We start from the raw sequence: 24,918 nt of genomic DNA, 5'->3' as shown, positions 1-24,918 counted from the left end.
TCTCCAAGCTGAGAAAAGGCTTAAGAGCTTAGGGCTCTTCAGCTTGGAGAAGAAAGAGCCCTAACCTCTTAAGCCTTTCGTCATATGAGAAGAGTTCCATCACCTTAATTATTTTGGTCTTTTAACTAGTTCCCAATTCACACAGAGCATTGCTTCCTGCCGCATTGCTTTTTAATTTTTTGCCGAGCTTCTCATGAGGGACTTTGACAAAAGCTTTCTGAAAATCTAGATACACTACATCAACTGGCTCACTTTTGTCCATATGTTTATTCATGCCTTCAAAGAAATGAAGCAAATTAGTGAGGCAGGATTTCTTTTGGCTGAATCCATGTTGACTCCGTCCCATTAAACTATGTTTGACTATGTTAATGTGTTCAGTAATTTTATTCTTTATAATAATTTCTATCGTTAGAAGTAATATCAAACTTACCGATCTGTAATTTCCCAGATCATCCCTGGAACCCTTTTTAAAAACTGGCATTATTTTGACCATCTTCCAATCTTCACATACCACTAATGATTTTAATGACATATTACAGATCACTAACAGTAAAGGATCAATTCCATGTTTGAGTTCTTTCAGCACCCTGGGGTGTATACAAAGGGAAAAGGAGATGGGATTTAATAGATCGCCTTTCTATGGTTACAGTCAAAGTGGTTTACATGTTCTCTACAGGTACTTATTTTGTACGTGGGGCAATGGATGGTTAAGTGACTTGCCCAGAGTCACAAGGAACTGCAGTGGGAATTGAACCCAGTTCTCCATGTTCTCAGGCCATTGCACTAACCATTAGGCTACTCCTATACCATGCAATCTAGGTGATTTACTGCTCTTTTAACTTTTCGATTTGGCTCAGAACGGCTTCCAGGATCACCAAGATTTGTTTCAGTTCCTCTGTTATTGTCACCCTTGAACATCAAGTTTGGCACATAGAGATCTCTTACATCCTCCTCAGAAAAGACCATAGCAAAGAATTAATTAGTCTCTCCGCTATGGCCTTGTCCTTCCTAAGTGCTGCTTTTACTCCTTGATGATCTAACAGTTCCGTTGACTTCCTTACTGGTTTTCACCTTCTAATATACTTAAAAAAATTATTTCTATGAGTTTTTGCCTCTAAGGCAAGTTTCTTTTCAAATTCTCTTTTAGTCTTCTTCATTAAATAAAGAGGTGTGTTAGCCGTGTTAGTCCACTCTTAAAGGTAATCAATAGAAATCAAACAAAATTAAAACATGGAAAAGAAAATAAGATAATACCTTTTTTATTGGACATAACTTAATACATTTCTTGATTAGCTTTCGAAGGTTGCCCTTCTTCATCAGATCAGAAATAAGCAAATGTGATAGCTGACAGTGTATATAACAGTCCCTCATAGATGGTCTAGCAGGGTGGGTAGGAGATGTGCATGGGGACTTCAAAGCATTCCATAGTCTAGCAGGATGTTTGTTGGGAGGGAAGGGGAGGGGAAGGTGATAATCAGTGAAATACAACTTATGGTTTATAGTGGGCTAGAAAACCCAGATCCTTGTTAAGTCCTGTCCGTTGGGTGTCAAAATATTCAATCATTCTGATTTCAAAGGTTTTACGTTCCTGTATTGTTTTAAAGTTACCTTTCAGTATTCTCACTGTGAAATCACTGGTACGGTGTCCTGGTTCTGTAAAGTGTTGTCCCACTGGGGTTCTTCATTAATGCTTTGCATCTAATTTGGCAGTGCTTATGATGCTTCCTATTTTCTTCATTATGATCTTTTTTCCATTTTTTGAATGCTGTTCTTTTGGCTATAATAGCTCTTTCATGTCATCTTTTAATCATGCTGGCTGTTAGTTGCTCTTCTTTCCATATTTTTTAATATGTGGAATACATATTGTCTGGGCTTCCCTGATGGTATTTTTAAACAACGGCTACGTCTGATTTAATCACTTAACCTTTGTGGCTGCTCCTTTTAGGTTTTTTTTTCCTAACCTCTTTCCTCATTTTATTATGGTTGCCCTTACGAAAGTTAAATGGATCCACAGTAGATTTCTATAGTGTCGTCTTTCCAGTTATTATCTCTAAACAGAGGGTTCCTTTAACTGCTTGATGTGCCCTAAACTGTTATGGTAAACTCTCTAAAACAGCAACTTAAAGTTCTAAACCATACTATACTCTAAAACAGCTATTATATGAAGCTCTATCACAGAGGTTCTCGATCGGTGTGCCACAGCATGCTGGTATGCTTATGAGAGCTTCCTGGTGCGCTACATAAGATTTTACTTCCTTCAAATGCATGTCCAGAACTAGACTGCTTTGCATAGGAAAGGAAAGCAGCTAGTTACCAACACTCAGACAACACCTTCTCCTCTCTGCCCCCCACTCACTTCCTTGCTCACCCACTAGCATATCCTTTTTGTCTCCCCCTGTCATTTCTCTCTCTCTTGCCAATGCTCACCTCCTCAGTCTCTCTGCCAATCCCCACTGTCCCTCCATCTAACATTACCCTGTTTCACTTCCTCCCCTTCACTCCACCTTTCCATTTTTACTGAACCCGCTGACTTGCTCTCTCATTCATTCAACGGCTCCTCCATCGGTCTCGCTGATTCCCCAGGTCTGTAACGGTATATTTCTGGTCTCTATTGGCATATTCTGCATTTTGCCAGTATCTCTTGAAAATACCTTATTCACTCTGAACCATTCACTCCTGAGCATCTGTCAGCTTTCCCCTAAGTTCTAGTTTAAAAGCAGCTCTGTCTCCTTTTTAAAGGATAGGACCAGAAGCCTTGTTTCACCTTGGTTAAGGTGGAGCCCATCCTTTCAGAAAAGACTCCTCCTTGGCCAGAATATTGTTCAATTTCTAACAAATCTAAATTCTTCTTTGCTGCATTGTGTCTCATTCACATATTAAGACTCTGAAGCTCTATGTTCTTCTGGTGTCCTGTGCTTGGAAAGGGGAGCATTTCTGAAAATTCTAACCTGGAGTTTCTGGATTTCAGTGTTCTTACTAAAGGTTTGAATTTGGTTTACTCCTATGTAATTGATTCCCAATTGTATGATGATGACTGGCTCTTCCCCAGTACTGTCTAAAATCCTATTTAGTTGAGTTCTGTCACCTTTGCACCAGGCAGAGAAATGATTCTCCTGTCCACCAATCACCCAGCTGTCTACGGGACTTTTTTTTTTTTTACTAAAGCTTAAGTCTGTGCTAATGGAATGCTAAATGCTGCACATCCTATGTTGTACCTATGGCCACATGGCACTTAGCTCACGCTAATGTCTGCTAGTGTCTACTAAGCTTTAATAAAAGGGCCCCTACATTCCTAATGACCGAATTACCAAATACAATGGATGTCCTAATCCTTCCCTCTTGAGCAGAAGCTCTTGGAAATACATCCTCTTTGTGAAATATTGCATCACTTCCTGCCATACCAAGGTGATGCTCTCTTTCCAGGAGAATGTTTCTTTTCAAGGCAGCACAAAGGCTGCCAGACTTGGAAGTGGAACCACTCTACTATATCCCTGAAGGTCTCCTGTATGAACCTCTGCCTACCTCAGCTCCCTCTGTCTGCCTCAGCTCCTCCAAGTCTGCTACTCTATACTCCAGAGATCAGATTTGTTTTCTGAGAGCAGGAGCTCTGTGCCTCAAGCACACACATACAACCTCTTTCCAACTATAAGATAATCATACACGTGGCACTCACTACAAAAAAATTAGATAGCCACCCACAACTGCTGGTCTGCTTTCTGCATCTTAATTTTTTTGAGTTGTTAGTTATTTAAACTTGCTAAGAGAGCAGGGATTCATAAAGTAATGTGTACAGTACTTCAAGTTTATTTGGTGTATTTTATGTTAGTTTGTCTATGATTTTCAAAGAACCCACAATTAATCAGTAGGTACGGACAAGATTACTCACTTGTGGATGGAAATGCGTAATTGTCCCTTGTGAAAAATATTCATAAGCATATCAGAAGTGGCTGTGTAGAAGAAGAGCCTAGGGTGGTCACTGTGTACTCTGCTATGGCTGCTGGGAGACATACTCAGATAAGCCCACTGTCTTTCTGTTAGAGCCTTTCTATCTATATACTATTTCAGGACAATCCAACTGGCCTACAAAGTCACAGGCAATCCTGGGTTGCAGGATCTCCCTAATGAATGTACATGAGCTACATTTGCATACACCTAGGCAAACCTTTAGCCTTGCACCCCTTGCATTAACATTTAGGCTGCAGGCTTCTTCCACACCCTGAGATTTTGATAATAACTCAATAATTATGATCACTCTAATACATTTACTCCTAAAATATTATGAAAGATGTAGAAATGTAAAAGTTCACACTGTTGATGGTGTTTGACTTTGCCTGTTAGGACCTATTGTTTTGCTTTGATTAGAGTGGCTTTTTGCCACCCTTCCCAGAAACAGCTGCCCTATGTGACTTCCTGGTTTGGCTGTTGATCAATCTAGCCCTCCTTGTTTGTATCCCCCTTGGCTTGAACTTCGATACCCCTGCACACCACACATAACCTGACACCCTCAGAAACCTCTATCTCCTCTTTATATCCCCTTACATGTGTTTCCTGTATGCACACAGACACACACACATTTTTCAAGATCCTTATCTGTGGTTGTGTTCATCTTCTGAAGGTGTCTGCACAGGATAAGGGTTTACTGTCTTCTCTGCTGAAGTCTAAAAGTAACTTACATGTTTTGGACTCCCACAGGTGAGGCGTGCATTAGTGCAGGTGATCAGCGCCATGGCCCACCACGGTTACCTGAACCAGACTGGAGGAGAGCTGCTTGTGGAATACATTGTCCGTCTATGTGCCCTGCCCACAGAGCCCATGGTATGAGTAGGGAGGTCTGTTTGTTAGTAGATGGTGTGTGAATGAGAGATGATACAGAGGGGAATTCTGTAAAGGGATGCCTGTATTGGTCCTAACCTGTAAAGGAAAATAGGCACCCACTTTCCTTTATAGAGTACTAACATAGCAAGCAATATTTGTGTGTATGTGGTTGAGTGTGAGCACTTTTGCCAGCCATCCTGTATAGCTGGTATAAATGTGTGCGGCTAGGTTTGGGGGAAACATGCGTAACTTAAAGTATTCTGTAGGTTACCCAAATAAGTATGCACTCAGCCCAGACTGCACCCATGTGAACACCTAGCTGTACAGAATAGTACGTATCTGGGAGTATATGCATACTGCAGATATGCGTGCACTTGTCTGTATTAAAGCGATTTAGGGGGAGAATTCACCAAGCAACATCAGGGTCTTCACACGGGCATTAAGGGAATTAATGCGCATTAAATGCTATTTTCTAGGGCATTTGGCTGATGGAGGTTCTGAGTTTTAGAGTTTGTGATTTGTAAGATTGTGTATTGTTTGTGTTTCTTTTAATGAATATTTTAGTGTACCTCACCTAGATGTTTGGATAGGCGGGTTATAAAAGTAATAAATAAATAAGTCCATAGGTATAAAATGAGTATTTACTGCGTGTTAAGGCCCTAACGCTCGCACGAAGCCCTACACTACTTGATGAAGTGTCCTGTATGTGCTGCGTAAATGTTGGCACCTTCTTTACAGAATTTACCTCCATGGTGTCAGATAGGAGAATAAACGTACAGGCTTTTCTCCATTAGCCATGATTGCAATTCAGTAAAGACTGGTTCTGAAAGAGATAGAAGCCCAAAAGAGCATGAGGATCTCAGTCCACAAGTAAATAGTAAAAATACGTTCGTCTGCACCCTGCTGCTGAATGTGTTAGCTGCCCTTTGTCTCTGGCCAGTGCTTGCTGCTGTCTTGTTGAATTTGCTTTTTCTTGCCACTGCAGAATAAGAGACTGAGTCTTGATGCGGATGACCTTCCCGATGAAAGTGTCCGGAACATCAGCGTAGACACCTTGTGGCTTCTCAGCACCACTGTGGAGCACATGAGCACTGTGAGTGATGGATAGCGCAGGGCATTTAATTTTTATACGTCTTATTAACTTGGGTGTTAGGAGTATTTAGCCTAAATGATCCTTTCATTATGTACTTTATATTTCAACGGTTTTTATTGATGATGTACCACGTCAAACAAAACCAATAAAGTCAAACATTTTGTAAACATTCAGTCATGTCATAATTGTACATATGCATCTACTCTAACATCATCATCATTATTTTACATCCTTTCCTCCCCCTTCCCCCCCCCAACCTCCCCTTTATTTTACTCCTTTACCTTTATCTACTTATTTCATGGTAATTATACTAGCAATATCTATTACAGGTCTTAACCGGTCCAAAATCCGGATTCATTATCTACTTTAAAAACAACTTACAATGTATCATTATAAAAATATTATCAGATATATCAATACCTTATTTGCATAAGATTATAAACTGTTCTTCCAGAATGCCAAGACTTATTGAATTGGCCTCAGACCATAGACCCATAAATTGGAGTAGTAAAACTAGATATGAGTGGAAAGCTTATAGATTTCTAATCCACTTTCATTGTAAAGATAAACTTTCAGACTTTTCTCCTTCACTTCTAATCCCCTGCCTCAGTATAAATGCAAGATCAGTTTGCAATAAGGCTGAAATTCTTAGGAAATGGATTGGAGAGCAACAACCCAGTCTTGTATTTTTTACAGAAACTTGGCTACAGTCTTATGATGACCCTATTCTATTGGAACTTTGTCCCCCGGATATAAGATTTTACAACTTCTTCGTGAGGGAAATAGAAGGGTGGTTTGTCATTATTATATATATAGACTTTTAAAAAGTTAAATTAGGCTATTCTTATACAAATAAGGATTTGGAAATAATATCTTGTGAGATTTCAGATGGTTCTATCTGGAACTCTAGGCTGTATTTTGTTTTATGATCCTCCAGTTAACAGGCATAATAGTCAATCATCTCTTTAGGACTTAATTTCTCAAAATGTATTATTGTTCCAACATTGCATAATCCTTGGAGATGTAAACCTTCATCTTGAAAAATATCTCTAATTCCAAATATGATTGATAATTTAAAATTTTTAGTTTCTTGAGTTCATCATCCTTCCTTAACTAACACTACTCATGAAAAGGGTGATTTTGTATTAGATTTTACTTTGAATTGGAGAATCAATACACATCCTTTCACTGGAGAATGTAAACGTTCTCTTTCAAAGAGAAGGGTAGACTTTCATCAATTCTGGTCTAAGATTATTTCATAGTTTTGGAAAATATCAGTTAACTCAAAAATAACAATGCAGGAATGGATTGGAATCCATGACAATAGAAAATAACTTTATAGAGATTAATTAACTCAAAAATAACAATGCAGGAATGGATTGGAATCCAGGACAATATAAAAGAACTTTATGGAGATTAAACAGTCTTGATAATCTCTCCTTTGCCCAGCCTCTATTGCTCACTGCCACCCATTCCCTTCTCCAGGTGCCTCTGTTTGCTTACTGTCCACAGTCCCACATTTCTTTCTTTCTGCTGGTCTTTGATGCTTCTGATAATTCTTGGCTGGCTTGCATGGCTCAGTCACTTTGTGCCAAAGAGTACTATCCTTCCATCGCCTGGTGGACAGTGTAGGATAAAGATGTGCAAATACTAAATTATGTTATGCATTGTAAATGTTAAGTATATAAGTATTGCCATACTGAGACAGACCGAAGGTTCATCAAGCCCAGCATTCTATTTCCAACAGTGGCCAATCCAGGTCGCAAGCACCTGGCAAGTAAATGGACAGTGTATGATAAAGATGTGTAAATACTAAATTATGTTATGCACTGTAGATGTTAATAACACGCCTCCTCTTTAGCTGATCCGAGCTTGAACTCTTTCTAAGATATGTTTAGATTACTGAACTACGTTTATCTTTATTAAAATTTTCTATACCGCAATTTCTGAGCACGCAGGTCAGGGCGGTTTACAATAACCTAAATAATTATAAAAACCAGGAAACAGAATAGGAATTCCATTGATGATAGGAAAGAAACATATGAGTCAAGGACACACATACCTGAAAATAAAAATGTTAAATGCAGAAAAAAGAACTTACTATTTCTGAGTCTCCAAAGCTTGGGAAAGATTACTGAACTACAAACATGTAACTAATAATAATAATCAAGAATTTATTTACAAAAAATAATGATAGTAAACAAATGTATTTACAAGAATGGAGACAGAAATAATTAGGACGTTGAAGTTTTTTAAAATAAATATTTAGAAAGTGACAGAATAAGATTAGAAAAACAGTACTTTAAATGTAATAATGAGGAGTCATGTGATGCTGTGCTGGTGAACAGGCATAAGTGTGTCGAGCTCCCGGATCCCAATCCCCGAACTCTCACTTTTTTTATGGTTTACATAGCTCTGTCAGTTTGAGCTGCAGGGTACTGGACCTCCCAGGACCTCCCATCAACAGTCATCCTGAGAACTGCTTGGGAGTATGGGTGTAGTATAGCTTGCATAGCTCTGTCACTTTGAGCTGCAGGATATTGGTCCTTCCCTCATCTGTCATTCTGAGAGCTGCTTGGGATTATGGGTATAGGTATAGTATGGCTTGCATAGCTCTGTGCCGCAGGATACTGGTCCTTCCCTCATCTGTCATCCTGAGAACTGCTTAGGATTATAGGTATAGTATGGCTTGCATAGCTCTGTCAGTTTGTCCCGCAGGGTACTAGTCCTTCCCTTCACCTGTCATCCTGAATACTGATTGGGATTATGGGTACAGTATGTCTTACATAGCTCTGTCACTTTGTGCTTCAGGGTACTGGACCTCCCATCAACAGTCATCCTGAGAATTGCTTGGGAGTATGGGTATAGTATAGCTTGCATAGCTCTGTCACTTTGAGCCGCAGGATATTGGTCCTTCCCTCATCTGTCATCCTTAGAACTACTTGGGATTATGGGTATAGTATGGGTTGCATAGCTGTGTTAATTTGTGCTGCAGGATACTGGTCCTCCTATCACCTCTCATCCTGAGAGCTTCTTAGGATTATGGGTACAGTGTGGTTTGCATAGCTCAGTCACCTTGTGCCACAAAGTTCTGGTCTGGATGATTGGTCTGGAAACAGATTCCAGTGCCTCTTTGAGGTTTTTTAATAGGTGTGGTATCAAGTAAACATAAAACTTTAAACTTAACTGCAGGGCAGATGCTTGCCACATCCCCAATAGTTAACCACACAATCCTTGCACTTATTGTGTGTTAGGTGCAAAATTACCCCACTTTAGTAATCCAGCCCCTAAATTCCTGTAGTAGGGAGCACAGAGCAATGCAGAGAAATGAGACTAAATTATTTTATGAGGGAGAGGGCTGAGGGAGCACTGTACAGTTGGGTAAGACAATGTTTCTGTTGGGGAAGAGGGCCAAAGGAGTGCTGTGGAGTGGAATGAGATAGGATAATTGGAGGGAGGATTGAGTTGAAAAAACTGAGTAAACTGATTACAGAGGGTTGAGGTCAGGCACAGGTAGATGCTACTAAGGGAACAGTAGGTTGTGTTGTAAGGGGTTTCTGTTGAAGAGCAGTGTAGTAAGTTTATGAATAAAGATAAAGATAGTCTAACAGAGGAGCTACTGAACTGTGTGTTTGGGTGGGAAGTTTTATCCCGACACTCTTCATCCGACAGAAACTTAGAGCACGTAGGAGAGGAAAAAATGAAATAATAGAATATTGACAGGAACCTGTTAAGTGTCTGCTATATGTCTCTAGGTCCTCTGGCCGTATCTTCTGGAGTTTGTGACGCCTATACAGTATACCAGCGCCCTAACCCCTGTCTGCAAGAGCCTTACCCACCTGGCAAAGAAGCAGCAGGAAGGAGGAATGGAAGCCTTTCTCCTCAGCTATAAAGTGAATGGTTAGTATTGGAGCTACAGCTCTTGGGCATTTATCCAAAGTGCTGAGATCATGTGTTCTTGGGGTCGGAGGAGGAGGAGTTGGTCACTGTTCTCCAAGGTGCTAAGATCTTAATGTGGTTTTGGGATAGGTGCACTTGGGTGGGATTTGTACTACCTTTTGAGGTATAGCCAGAATTGCAGTCCTTTGGGAATAATGGAGGTGCTCTTCAAGGTACTGGGAGAATCTCATGTAATATAATGGAAGGTTGGTGCAAGCTTGATTTTCCACCCCTTTGTCCCACTCTCAGTACCAGACTGCTTTTCCTTCTTAGTGCCAGCCTGACCTTCCTTTTTGTTTGTTATATTTATGTTTATTCAGACTTGTTAAATCGCTATAACTGCCGAGGCAGAGCAAAGTGGTTTACATAAATTCCTAAAATAACATTAATAAATAAAAATGTTGAAAGGAATGCCATAAAATCATAGGAAAGATATTCATTCATTCTTAATAGAGAGTAGAAAAGAAGACAGGAAGTAGAAATTAAAATAGAACTCTTCCCCTGGCTGATCCCTCAGCCTGCATCATCAAAGGCCTGCTGAAACAGAAAAGTTTTCAAGTTTACCTTAAAGGATTTTAAAGAGACTTTACTGCGGAGATGAATGGAAAGTGAGTTCCAGACAGCTAAAGGAAAAAGAGAAAAAAGCAGTATTTCTAGTGGATTCATAGTGAGCATTCTTAGGACTGGGAAGAACGAGACAGTGATCGTTAATAGACCAGAGAAGCCTTGCCGGGGAGTAAGGTATTGTTAAACACGTAGATAATCGGGGAGATAATTCTGAGTGTTTTAAAAGAAAGAAGAGCTATTTTATAGATTATGTGCTTTTCAACTGATAACCAATGAAACTGTTTGTGTAAAGGTGTTACATGATCTGAGTTAGGTGCACAACAGAATAATTTAATTACAGTGTTCTGGAGAGAGTAGAATTTTTCCTCTACTCCGTGCCAGCCCATGTTCTTTCCTTCCTCTCGCCATGTTATGCTGTGTGATACTTGTTCCTGTTTTTGATACTTTAGTGTTTCAACTGCTCAGTAATGATCTAATAACTTATTCTTTTATATTTTGCAGTGAACCTTCCTTCCCCTTATGCTCTTGTCACACGACTGCTGGTGAGTGATTTTTCACGTGCAGGATTCCAGTTATCCTGGTTTCTTTATAATTAGATTGTAGACAGTAATAAGTGAGTATGCTACACTCTCTCTGGGCAGTGGCTGAGCTTGGGTCTCATTTTGTCTGTCACTTGCCTGATCTGGTAAGACTTGCAGTATCTGTTTGCAATCCTTCATCCTTCAGACATGCATCTGCTTGTCACAGTCCTGAAACTGTGCAGTACTTCATGTTCAGGGAGATGTGAAGCTTGTGTGGATTGTACAGCCAGTGCAGCCAGGGCCCCCTCCAGTTTTTATTTTCTCTTTCATTGTCTGACTTTGGAGTCACTTTTTTACCTTCTCATCAGCGGTTAGCTACAGTGCTGAGTTTGTGAATACCCTAGGAAACACTGTTAGAGGCTGAATAAACCCTGAATAGATAACTCCAAAAGTGTGTATTTTTTCTCATGATTTATTCAACAAGAAGCTTTAGCAATAAAGTTCTGTGAGTGCAAAAGTATGTGAACCCTTTATTCAGTGACTGGAGGCACCTCCCTGAGCAACAGCAATTCATCTAAATGCTTCCTGTAAGTAATGATCAGTCTCTCATATCTCCCTTGAGGAATTTGGCCCATTCTTTCATACAGACCTGATTCAGTTCTGATATTTGAGAACTTCCCTGGGTGTAAAAGGAGGAAGCACCCTCTCTTTACATTTCCTGAGTTCTTTCCTGTAGGGTTATACCACACAGGTGTTAGGAATGAAATTTTATAAGAGCTTCTTGGGATAACAAGGGAAACTGTAGGTTAATAGTGTTAAAGCTGGAAGCCAGGGAAAAACTTTTCTCTGGGAAAATAGATTCATTGATGAACAATAATTTAGAATTAGTACATTGCGCACAATATCTGATAGAATATATATGAGCACACTTCTAGATACCAACCCCTATGTTTCCCCAAATGAGCTAAAAAGAAATAAGCTGGAAGTCTCGGACACAGATGCTTCAGTTCAGTTGTCACACTGTTGCTGTGCCAGAGCTTCCCTCCTCAGGCTTACTGGACTCTGAAGTTCCTCAGTCATCTGGCAGGGTATTCTGGGCTTCATTTGCTGGTTCCGGTTGGGTCTCCTGCGGAAGTACTTCAGGCTTCTTCCTGTTGTGATCTGAGCTCCTCTGTCCTCAGCAGTGGGTTTTATAGGCAGTGCTTTTTGTGGGCTGATCTTCCTGTTACATCTGGCCTAGGAAATAAGGCTTAGCAATGGTAGAAACCCACTCCTTTTGGCAAGTTTCCTGCAGGAACTACAGGGTTTACTGGCCTACTAAGCCCCTGTTGAAGGCAGGTGAAATTTGTTCCAGGTCAGCTCTAACTAGAATCTACCTTACTCCTCTAGGCCCCCTTATTTCTCTTAATTAGAGAGTTCTTATCAATATAGCTGTCTGGTTCCTAAGTCCAGGGAAAAGCCTTTCTCAGACCTTATAGGAAACTGCAGGCTTCCATTGATCTTAAAGAGGAAATTCATAACTAAATGTTCATAATTAGCTCTGCTAATTTAATATATTTCTTTTAAAAATAAAAATTCACAGAGAATAAATGCTTATTAAATGTCTTTAAGTTTCCAGCTTCTGTAAACTGTTATATATGTTCTTCATATTCAAATGTCTTTCTGCTGTTTTGAAATGCACCAGTTCTAAACAGGTCCTATTCTTCTGTTTTCATTCAACTGTCAATATATAAGAACATAAGCATTGCCATACTGTTTTCAACAGTGGCCAATCCAGGTCTAAGTACCTAGCAAGATCCCAGAAATAAGCAATGGATTTTTCCAAGTTCATCTTAATAATGGAGTGGAACAGGTAGACGTGAATCACTTGTTTACTCTTTCCAAAAATACTAGGACTAGGGGGCACACAATGAAGCTACAAAGTAGTAAATTTAAAACAAATCGGAGAAAATATTCCTTCACTCAATGTGTAATTAAACTCTTGAATTCGTTGCCACAGAATGTTGAAAAAGCAGTTAGCTGAGCGGGGGTTTAAAAAAGGTTTGGATAGCTTCCTAAAAGAAAAGTCCATAAGCCATTATTAAGATGGATGTGGGGAAAATCCACTTCTTATTTATAGGATAAGCAGCATAAAATGTATTGTACTGTTTTGGGATCTTGCCAGGTACTTGTAACCTGGATTGGCCACTGTTGGAAACAGGATTCTGGGCTTGATGGACCTTCGGTCTGTCCCAGTATGGCTACAATTATGTACTTAAATATATTAATCTGTAAACAAACCTTTTCTGAAGGCGGTAGAACTAGAGGACATGAATTAAGATTGAAGGGGGGCAGACTCAGGAGTAATGTCAGGAAGTATGTTTTCACAGAAGGGGTGGTGGATATATGGAATGCCCTCCTGCGGGAGGTGGTGGAGATGAAAACGGTAATGGAATTCAACGTGTGGGATAAACACAAAGGAATCCTGTTTAGAAGTAATGGATCCACGGAATCTTAGCGGAGATTGGGTGGCAGCACCGGTTATTGGGAAGCAAACCCAGTGCTGGGCAGATTTCTACGGTCTATGTCCTGATCGTGACTGAATAGATATGTATGGGCTGGAGTGTACATTTTAAGGGCTTCGGTGTTAGCTTCAGAACGTTTAGTACAAGAAGAGTGCTGGGCAGATTTCTACGGTCTGTGCCCTGAGAATGGCAAGGACAAATCAAACTCTGGTATACATATAAAGTATTGCATACCATGTAAATTTAGTTTATCTTGTTAGGCAGAATGGATGGACCGTACAGGTCTTTATCTGCCATCATTTACTATGTTACTATGTTACTTATGTATGGACTTTTAGGAAATTATACAAACTTTTTTTTTAAAACCCTGCTAAGCTAACTGCTTTTACCACATTCTCTGGCAACGAATTCCAGAGTTTAATTACACGTTTAGAGAAGAAATATTTTGTCTGATTTGTTTTAAATGTACTATTTAGTAGTTTAATTGCTTTTCCCCTAGTCCTAGTATTTTTGGAAAGAGTAAACAAACGATTCACATCTATGCATTCCACTCCATTCATTATTTTATAGACCTCTGTCATATATCCTCTTGGCCCTCTTTTCTTCAAGCTGAAGAGCCCTAGCCGCTTTAGCTTTTCCTTATATGGAAGTCGTCCCATCCCATTTACCATTTTCGTTGCCCTTCTCTGTATCTTTTCTAATTTCGCTATTTTTTTTTAGATACAGTGACCAGAATGCACACAGTATTTGAGGTTTGGTCGCATCATGGAGTGATACAAAGGCATTATAACATTCTTATTTTTGTTTTCTTAATTCCTTCATGTTTCTAAGTATCAGAGCGCACAAACTCTAGGGCATGACATCTGTCATGCTCAGTTAATGTTCATGCTTGGTGAAACTCAGGATTCTTTCTGAGCGAGGCTTGTTGGAGCTGCTCTTTGTGTTCCCGCTTGCAGATTGAATACAGTTCTCATAATATTCTTGCTTTCTTTTTCAGGTGATATCTTCTCATCCTTACCAAGGGGAAGAGTGGGGTGTGTCTGCTCTGCATCTCTTGAGTGTTATGCAACCTAATATCCATGTTGCTGTGGAAGAGCTTTGGAAGGAGGCAGTCCCACAGCTCCTGGAGCACCTGGAAGGTAGAGCATCAAAAGGATGGAATGGTGGGGCAGGGGTGGATATTCTGACGGGTAGAGATAGACTGCTGCAGTTCAGTCTATGCAGGATGCAGAGAATACATACTCAAAAAATTACAAATAGCACAAAATACCTCAGCAGGCCTGATCTGCAGCACATCCAAACACACCCACGCTACGCTACTGCTGCAATACCTACACTGGCTACCAATAAGAGCAAGATTAACTTTCAAAATATGCACCTTCATGTACCAGATTTTATATGGCAGTACACCAAATTACGTAATATCACTAGCTGAACTACCACAACCCACTCAAGGAAAAACTGAGAGACTACTTCAACATACACCATCCCAGCTGTAAAGGGGTGATCTACAAAGCAGCACTCACTGCAAACTTCCCCAGATGGTTGAATACATTGCCAAAAGGACACATAACATGACATCAACTATGTAAGTTTTCGCAAAAATTTTAAAACATTTTTATAGAAAAAAAATCCTGATCAATGCAACTTAGCATCAAATAACAAGACAGCACAACAAATATACTCAAATCTTGATACTGTAGCACCTCCCAAGTTTTGTTAACTTGCCTATCTCTGTTCTCCTTCTTCATACACCCCACACCTGTTAATTGTATATCTGATTTGTATATCTGAGTAAACTTAATGTAAGCCACATAGAACTGAGTCACTGACTCGGATTTATGTGGGGTATAAATCCAATAAAGTAAAGGAAATCAAAAAGGGGAGAAAAATCAACAGCCTGACTAAATTAACCACCCAGGAAAAGGATCTTGCTGACATAGTGGACAATAAGTTGAAATCTTCTGCTCACTGTACAGTGGTGAATGGAAAAGCAAATTTAATGTTATGAATTATTAGGAAAGGAATAGAGAATAAAACAAAGAATATCATAATGGCTCTCTGTTGCTCCAGGTTGAGACTTCAGCTTGAGTATTGTGTGCAGGTCTAGTCTCCCCATCTCAGAAAAGATATAGCAGAATTAGAAAAGGTATAGAGAAGGGCAACCAGAACGATAAAGGAGATGGAAAGTCTCCCCTGTGAGCTGAGGTTAGGGCTCTTCGGCTTCAGCTGAAAGGGGGTGGGGGGCGATGAATATGATAGAGGTGTATAAAATCATGAGTAGAGTGGAATAGGTGCACATAAATTGATTGTTTACTCTTTCAAATAATAGAAACAGTAGGGACATACTATGAAGTGACTAATAACATTTTAAACAAATTAGAAAAAATTAGTTTTTCTCTCAATGCATAGTTAATCTCTTGGACTTGTTGCCAGAATATATGGTAAAAATAGTTTGCATAGCTGGGTTTAAAAATGGCTTGGACAGATTCCTAGAAGAAGAGTCCATAAATCTACCATTTTAAGGTAGATTTGGGGAAATCCATTCTCCAAGGACAAGCAGGACAGTTGTATCCTTACATCTGTGTGATATCATCCTGGTGAGCTTGGTGTGGACGCTACCCAGCGTTCTTTATTACTTTAAGAGGCTTTTCGTAGCGGCCCGACTGCTCATGCATCAGTGCCTTCCCATACAACACACGAGCACTGGACCCTCAATATAGTTTTTTCCGCAGAACTATGAGGTCATGTCTCGTTGATCTCCTCATCAGTGACTTTTTTCACTGCATGTTTCTACCTTCCCGTGCAGGTATTTTTGTTTTCTTTATTTTTCATAGTATTTCTTCTCCCTATTTTCAGCTCTTTTAAGTTTTCTTTCTGTTTTGCGGCTCCCGAGGCTCTGTTAGGCACCAAGCTCAGTTTGAGGTAAGCCTCTTTTTGGTCTCACTATTGAGTCTTTTGATTTAGCTGCTGCTCTTTTTGACATGCCCCAGAAGACTCCCAGTGGTTCAACAGATGCACCGAATGTAATCGGGTGATATCTAGCACTGCCACACAATTGATGTGTGGGTTGCTTGGGGCCTGACCATGATCCATCTAACTGTGTTTTCTGTTTAAAAATGCAGAAAACACGTCAGGCCCACCAGAGAGAACTTTTTGGCTCCTCTAAGTGTGGTCTGTTGACATGGGGATCGGAAGCATTGAGCTTGATGGCTGCCAGGGCACCATCTGACAATGGGAGTGCACTGGCATCGAGGAAGTCCACCTCCCTCAAAATCGGGCATTAGTAGCAAGCCCCAGGACCGATCTGCATCAGACCTGACACCTGACACCGAGGACACATGTAGATTTGACGTTGTCCTCATCGGCACCGAAGGATCCCGATGTTAGGTATCGGACAAAGGCCAAATAGCATCGGTGCTGAGAGAATTGCACCCCTTCTGTTATACTTATGCCATCGCCTCCACCCCCGTGCAGCCAGGACCCCGCTTCCGATTCAGCACCAGCAACTCAGCAGGATGTCTACATACTGACATTGACCCCAGCCTTACTGATGCCTGTCCTCAATGACTGGTTCCAGGCCATGCTCAGGGAGGAGTTAGCAGTTTTGCTACAGCTTCAAACTGTTTAGGCATCGAGGGCACTTGTATCAGATGAAACATTCAGCCACTTGGGCCTTGAGGTCCAGAAATCACCTATGTAGTGGTCTCTGACCCCATTGCCTCAAGAGGCATCAGTGTTTGTGCCTCTCCATGCATGGCACCACTCAACAGCGGGAGAGGAAGCTCCCTCAGGATCCATAAACCACTACTAAATGGACTTGGGAAAAATCCACAATACCAGGAATAACATGTATAGAATGTACGTTTGGGAAGCTCGCCAGGTGCCCTTGGCCTGGATTGGCCGCTGTCGTGGACAGAATGCTGGGCTCGATGGACCCTTGGTCTTTTCCCAGTGTGGCATTACTTATGTAAGACATGAGCAGGCACTTTGGCACCTAGCCCCAAGACCTGGACATCCTTCCAATTGGCCAAGACAGATGCAGTTTCAGGAGGACTACTACTATTTAACATTTCTAAAGCGCTACTAGGGTTACGCAGCGCTGTACAATGATCCAAGCTGCCTTGGGCTTCCTAAGATTTACAGTGGAGTGTGCCCTTTTGGTATGCTGTTTTGGGCCATTCAACTGCGCAGCTAGTGTTTGCAGTCAGGCATCCCATTTTGGCTCAGCAAAGGAGAGTTTTGGCTGCCGTTCTCCACCCAGCCGCTGCTTTGGGTCTCCACTCTGGGTAAGTCGCCTGCCGGCTTTTCTTTGTCGGGTGATTCCTGTTCAAGGCCTCTGCCCACTTCGGGGCTGTCTAAATTGGTCTGTGATCCAGGGACTTGTGTTTGAGCCGAGCAGATCTGTGGCCGGACTCCAATGGGGCTCTCAGGCGGGGAGTCTACATTATTTCTGGGTCTTTTGTTGCTAGGTCTGGTTCTCTCAGATCCAGTCCATAGCCTTTGCTCCGGTGTCTCCCGTTCAGTACTTCCTGGAGCTCCGGTACAGTTCCTGGTTGTGCGACACAGACTGACCTTTTGGCTGGGCACCAGGTGCAAGCTTTCGCCTTGTGGAATGTCCGGGTCGCTGGAGGTTTCTGATCTCCGGTTGGGTCACTGTGCCCCCGGAGCCTGTTGTTGGGTGGTCATTGTCATCTTTCCTATGCTGCCATGAACCGCAGGTTGAGACGCCTGGAGGTTGAGGAAACAGCGCCTGTTGCACGACTCCTGGCTTGTGGGCTTTGCGCCGGCACTGTTGAGGGGGTTCAGCTGCTGCGGTGGCTCCTGCTGTTTTTGTTCGGGTGCAACACGGGAGTCATCGGTCGATTGCCTCCCTAACCCCAAGCACTGTCCATTGCCTTTGCTTGGGTTTCACCGCAGCAGACAATGGCCGAGGCGGTGCCGGAAGCACTGGAAGTATGAAATCCTCGGGCTTGGCATATGGATGTGTCTAGCGGTTGTGCACTAAAAACGCTAGCACGCCTACAGCGTGGCTTAGTAAACAGGGCCCTTAGTATCTAATCTATCCTCGAGGTGTAGATTTACATCGCCAACTAGTAACGTAGCCTCATATTGCATGGTGTATTTGGTCACAAATTCTTGCATGTTGTCCTTGCAGCTAGCCCATTTACCTGGAGGGCAGTACACAACAATACAACATAATGTTCCTAAAAATATAGGATCCTGAATAATACAACAAATCATTTCTAAAGCTGACAGAGAAAGTCTGTCCAGTAGACAGACGGAAAAGAAAGAGTTATATAAAATTGCAAGATCTCCTTCTCTTTTACCCTGTCTAGAAGCATATAATAACCAGGAGGGCACATAGATTTCAATCTTGGGTCGTCTGTCAGTGAAAACTGTCTCTATCAGAAATATCAAACCTGGTTTAGAATCTTAAATCATATCTTTGATAATCTCTGCTTTATTAACTGCTGACCTTGCATTTACATAAAGACAGGTAATCAATAGAAATAAAACATGGAAAAGAAAATAAGATGATACCTTTTTTATTGGACATAATATATTTCTTGATTAGCTTTCGAAGGTTGCCCTTCTTCGTCAGATCGGAAATAAGCAAATGTTGGTAGATGACAGTATATATAAGTAAAACATCAAAGCATTTCAGTGACAGTCTAACAGGATGGGGGTGGATAGGTGAGAGACAGGAAGAGTCGGGTGGTTGAGGGACAGGGAGATATGCATGGAGATAGGAGGGTGACAAAGCAGTACAATTTTATGTTTTACTAGTAGAAAAGGCCCGTTTCAGACACAAATGAAACGGGCGCTAGCAAGGGTTTCCTCATAGTGTGTATGTTTGAGTGTGTGTGTGAGAGAGAGAGAGTGAAGTTGGGAGTGTGGGTGTGTGTCAGAATTTAGGAAAGCATGGGATAGGCATTTGGGATCCCTTATGAAATGAAGTTAGTGGTTACTGAGGATGGGCAGACTGGATGGGCCATTTGTCTCTTATGTGAACCCCACCCTCTTCTTCCCCATTCCTGTGCTGCAGTCAGGGGAAGAGGATAAATGATTTCTTCAAGAGGAACTGGTTTGTAATGCCCCCTGGCTTCTTGTATTCCAGGTACTTGAGGTTTGCAGCATCATCTCTGTGTAAAAACTGTCCACCTCAAATAAAACAAAATATTGCCATTGTTATTAAAATGTCACACATTCTCTTCATTTGGTTTTCACAGGGGAGATCTGAACATTAGAGCATGGAGTCTCTCATAATCATAAATCAAAGTTGCCTTTCTTCCCCCATCACCAGGCTCTGTAGTGCAGAAATTATAGAATCCCTGAAAGTTAGCAAAGCTCGGAATCTGGGCTGATATGAAGAACAAACTAAGGTGAGGATAAGAAAACAGTGATGAATGGGAGGAGCAGGGGGCTGTACTTAAGTTTCAGGAAGGAAAATGTTTTTGGAACAGAGCAAAACGACCAATTGTTTCACCTCAGTAAAAGGCTGAAAGCATAACTTGTGGAAGGGAAGGAAGAGTGCCTGGGGCACAACTCCTCTAGGATCGGGACTTTCGATCTGCTACTTAGTGGATAGGGGATGTTAAACCCTAGGAGAAATAGCTCCGCTTCCTTTCATTGTACTTACAGTGAAATTCAGTCTGTATTTCCGATAGGTTTGTGTAATGCACGTGTGTGCAAATGTTTTTAAAGAACTGGAACGGCAGTGATATTAACTGTGGTTGTGCTTTACAGTGCATGATTTTTAAAAAAAAATTTGCTTGGATCAGGCCAGGGATAATAACACCGGCAGCCCAAGTCCGGGAGTGGAGAGCAGAAAGCTAGCGGCTGAGCGCTTCACTGTTCTGTATATCTGCCCCTCCCCATCTTCTGTGCTGCTTCACCGAGGTCAGCGAAGAAAACAGATACAGGCCTTGTCTGATTACTTTATGCTGCTTGTTGTTGGATGTCTGTGGTCGTGCTGGGGGGAGCAAGTTTCTCCTCTCCCTGCAAATGATTTCTGCAGACAAATACTGAAAGGAAATGGCAACTGGCTTTTATAACTATGTCTCTATATAAAACGTACCTCCAACGTTGTAGCGTTGAGAGAGAAGTAAAGCGTTTTTTTTCTGAACGACTTCTCGCCTTTATCTTGTGTTTTGCATTTTCCCGGGGCAGTATGAAGATCGGGGATGACGGCTGCCGCTCCTCCTCTGCCTTCTGACGTCACTGCGATCGTAAGATGAGAGGAGGAGCGGCTGCAGAGACGTCAGCCAATGTGAGATGGCTGTCGGGGTGATGTCCAGCGGCGCCGGCGAGTTAAGAGAGGAGGGGGCCCGGGGGGGAGGGGGGGAGGGAGAGAGCATGCTGCGGGTCGAATGACGGGGCTGGAAGTTGGAGGGGAGGGCGGGCCAGGGAGCAGCAGGAGCCAGTCAGAGCCAATGCGAAGATCGGGGAGGAGGGTGAGTGAGGGAGGGCTGAGGGCAGGGTGATGTCCAGCGAAGGGAGTGTCAGCGCTGCAGCCTCATGGGGGAGGGCTGAGGGCGGGGTGATGTCCACCGGAGGGAGTGTCAGCGCTGCACCCTTGTGGATGGCGTTTCATGGAGTGTCAGTGTCAGTGCTCCGCCCTCGTCGTCATCACGTTGTGACGCGAGGGCGGGGCACACAGTAATGGTGAAAAAGCGGTCTTGACGCCTCAACTTCCGGTTGGAGGCTTCATTTAGAACGTTGGGGTTGTGAATTATGTCCGGAAGGGGCGTGGCTGAGGGCGGGTCTATGAGTGAGAGTGAGTGTTGCTGACAGCCTAGCCTTCACTGTTTCCCTCCCACAGAGTGAGCTTCAGAATGTTGCAGGTGAGAATTATTTATATAGATAATGGGCTAGAAAACCCAGATCTTTAAGTCCTGTCTGGTGGGTGTCAAACTATTTAATCATTCTGACTTCAAAGGTCTTATGTTCTTGTATTGTTTTAAAGTTCCCTTTCAGGATTCTTACCATGAAATCACTGGTACAGTGTTCTGGTTTTGTAAAGTGCTGCCCCACAGATGACATCCTCATTGGTACTATCATTTTTCATATGGTGTCTATGTAAATTAAATCTCTTCTTTAGCATCTGACTTGTTTCTCCAATGTAGCAGCCTTCGTTGCATTTTTTACACTGAATGATATATACCACATTGGAAGATGAGCACGTGAAAGATTCCTTAATGTTGAATATTTTTCCTTTGTGAATGACCGTGGGGTCATGTGAAATATTTTGGGCATAGTTTGCAGCTGGATATATTGCAAGGATGTGTGCCATTCTCTTCTTTTTGAGTCTGTATTGGGAGTTTACTTCTAATTAGCTTGTGTTTTAAGTTGGGTGGCGGTCGGAAGGCCAGCACTGGTGGGGATGGGAATATCTCTTTCAGTAATTTATCCTCTTGGATTAGAGGCTATAGATCTTTTAAGATTTTTCTTAATTTTTTTCAGCTCTAGGTTGTATGCCACTATAAGGGGGATTCTGTCTGTGGCTTTTTTTCTTTGTACTGTAGCAGATTTTCCCTGGGTGTTTTGAGGGAGGAGGCAATATTCTTGGAGATTATTTTGGGGTTGTAGCCTTTCTGTTCGAAGGATGCAGTCAGGATTTCAAGGTGTCTGTCTCTGTCCCCTGGGTCAGAGCAGATATGGTGGTATCTTGTAGCTTGGCTGTAAATAATGGATCTTTTTTGTATGTGAAGGGTGGAAGCTGGAGTTGTGGAGTTCTTGTATATGGATGTTTGTATAAAGCCATTGCTGATTGAGACTGTGGTATCAAAAAAATGGACTTTTTCTGGGGAGTAGTCAATTTTGAATCTGATTGTAGGATGGTATGTATTGAAGGAATTGTAAAATTGTTTTCAGAGTTTCTTCCCCCTCAGTCCAAATCATAAAAATGTCATCGATGTACCGGTAGTATTTTAGGGGTTTGGTCTGGTATGTATTCAGAAATGTCTCTTCCAGCTCAGCCATAAAGAGGTTGGCATATTGGGGTGCTGTCCTGGTGCCCATCGCAGTGCCCATTATTTGTAGATAGATATCATTGTTAAAGTGGAAATAGTTGTGAGTTAAAATAAATTTGATTGATTTTGTAATAGTTTCTGGTGAGTATTGATGGTCCAGTGTGGATGTTTTTAGGAGCTTCTCACATGCAGCTATGCCATCCGCATGGGGAATGTTGCTGTACAGTGATTCTACATCCATTGTGACCAGAAGGGTACTTGGTGGTAATTGCTTGATATTTTTCAATTTATTCAGGAAGTCTGTGGTGTCTTGTATGAAGCTGTTTGTTTTGTGCACGAGGGGTTTCAGAATCCCCTCTGAGTCCAGATATTTCCTCCTTGAGTGTACCAACACCCGATATGATTGGTCTGCCAGAGTTTCCAGGTTTGTGGATTTTGGATAGCATGCAGAATGTGCCCACAGAAAGCTGGTTTGGTTGAGTTTCTTCAGATGTGGCTGGCAGATGTGGCTACAAGATGTGGCTACTTGTTTAGGAAATGTTCTGATAAGGTCTTTCAGCTGCTTTGTATAATCCTGTGTGGGATCCTCAGTTAGTTTCCTGTAGTATGTATTGTCTGAGAGCTGTCTGTGCTCTTCAGTGTATTTTTGTGTGTCCTTTGACTGCGGGTTTGATGATAATGCGTTGGTTAGTTTGTAGAGTTCTTATGGCCTCTCTTTCTGGTGGAGTACGACTAATATTCCGCCAGTGTCATTATGCTCACATTAGCCCTCTCCTCAAGTCACTTCACTGGCTTCCTGTCCGTTTCCGCATACAATTCAAACTCCTCTTATTGACCTATAAGTGCATTCACTCTGCAGCTCCTCAGTACCTCTCCACTCTCATCTCTCCCTACATTCCTCCCCGGGACTCCATTCACTGGGTAAATCTCTCTTATCTGCACCCTTCTCCTCCACTGCTAACTCTAGACTCCGTTCCTTTTATCTTGCTGCAACATATGCCTGGAATAGACTTCCTGAGCCGTTACGTCAAGCTCCGTCTCTGGCCATCTTCAAATCTAAGCTAAAAGCCCACCTTTTTGATGCTGCTTTCAACTCCTAACCCTTATTCACTTGTTCAGAACCCTTATTTTATCATCCTCATTTTAATATTCCCTTATCTCTTGTTTGTCCTAATTAGATTGTAAGCTCTGTCGAGCAGGGACTGTCTCTTCATGTTCAAGTGTACAGTGCTGCGTACGTCTAGTAGCGCTATATAAATGATAAGTAGTAGTAGGAGTAAGATTGTACAGAATTTTCTTTTGTTTGCTGGAAAGTTGTGATTTTACCCTATGTCTGAAGCTTTCTATGTAGTTGTCCATCCTGTGGGGTGAAATAAACACGGCTACAACACCTCTAGACATAAAGACAGGAAACAGGTGTGGATGAACTTTTTATTTATTTATTTTGTAGCATTTGTATCCCACATTTTCCCACCTATTTGCAGGCTCAATGTGGCTTACATTTGCCGTTATGGCTATTGCCATTTCCGGACTTTAGATATGCACATGATTTAGCAATCAAGTACGTACATACATGCTAGAAGAATGTATTGTGTGCTTGCGTGCTTGTTAACACGTGGTTTGCAAATAAGTGCGTATATGTGTGGTAGAAGAATACATATATAGGTTAAACTCCTATAATTTACCTTTTTGGACAAGCCTTATCATATCTTCTGCCCCGGATAAGAGTGATTTTGCATTCCCAATGAACAATGTATAAGATTATGCAGGTTAGCAGAACCTCTAGGTCACATATGTGGCTGTCCCCTACTAAAGCTCCATACTGGGATACCAAATTCAGCAGCGGTGGTACCTAACATATGATAACTCCCCCATAACATTAAAAATCTCCCCCAAAATAGTTTAAAACATATTGGTAAATTCTTCACACTGATCTCTAAGGACAATAAATACTGCAACTTAAATTAGCCACAAAGTTACCTGAAGGTGTCTGGTACTGATGATGTCGCTGAAGTGGACGGGGCTTAATGCCGCATAATGGAGCTTCCCCAAACACCTTACAGGAGGTTTGTTTTAAAAATTCAACAATAACCACCCACAAAAATTCTTTTGCATATATGCCCTTTAAAGCCTAAAATTTAATTTTTTTTTTCTGCACCAGTCAAATTTCTCCTGAGAGAGGGTAGCTGTGAAACAGTGTGTGGCTGTTAAGATGCAAGGGATTGGGAAGGGGAGGGCTACATGCTTTCAAACAGCTGGAATTCAGCACTAAGAGCTCTGTCTGTCGTTTTAAAAAAGCATCTTAAAATACTCTATAACACACAGAGCTTAAGAGGATACCAATATCATCAAGCAACCAATCAATCCTCATTCAATATAAATCCTATCTTTTAGTATTTAGCTGCACATTTCATACAGAACACTTTAAGAAAAATTGGAGGAAAAAGCCTCAACAGACTCCGTTCTCTCAGGCACACAGCCAATCTTGACAGGGAGCTCTTGCT

At 41.7% G+C, this 24,918-nt stretch overlaps 1 protein-coding gene across 3 annotated transcripts in view; it reads left to right on the top strand.

Annotated features, from left to right (window-relative positions):
- Positions 1 to 24,918, top strand: part of MROH1 (maestro heat like repeat family member 1) — a 491,156-nt gene that overhangs the window by 195,230 nt on the left and 271,008 nt on the right. For all 3 annotated transcript variants that reach the window (XM_030220764.1, XM_030220756.1, XM_030220773.1), the window contains exons 13-17: positions 4,693 to 4,815; positions 5,801 to 5,908; positions 9,664 to 9,808; positions 10,916 to 10,956; positions 14,437 to 14,578. In XM_030220764.1, coding sequence (XP_030076624.1) covers positions 4,693 to 4,815; positions 5,801 to 5,908; positions 9,664 to 9,808; positions 10,916 to 10,956; positions 14,437 to 14,578 — 559 coding nt within the window. The remainder of the gene's footprint in view (positions 1 to 4,692; positions 4,816 to 5,800; positions 5,909 to 9,663; positions 9,809 to 10,915; positions 10,957 to 14,436; positions 14,579 to 24,918) is intronic.

The sequence above is a fragment of the Microcaecilia unicolor genome, chromosome 1 (genome assembly GCF_901765095.1).
Source record: "Microcaecilia unicolor chromosome 1, aMicUni1.1, whole genome shotgun sequence".
Taxonomy (NCBI): Eukaryota; Metazoa; Chordata; class Amphibia; order Gymnophiona; family Siphonopidae; genus Microcaecilia; species Microcaecilia unicolor.
Note: the sequence above shows the minus strand (reverse complement) of the source record. Positions and strands in the feature narration are given on the sequence as shown.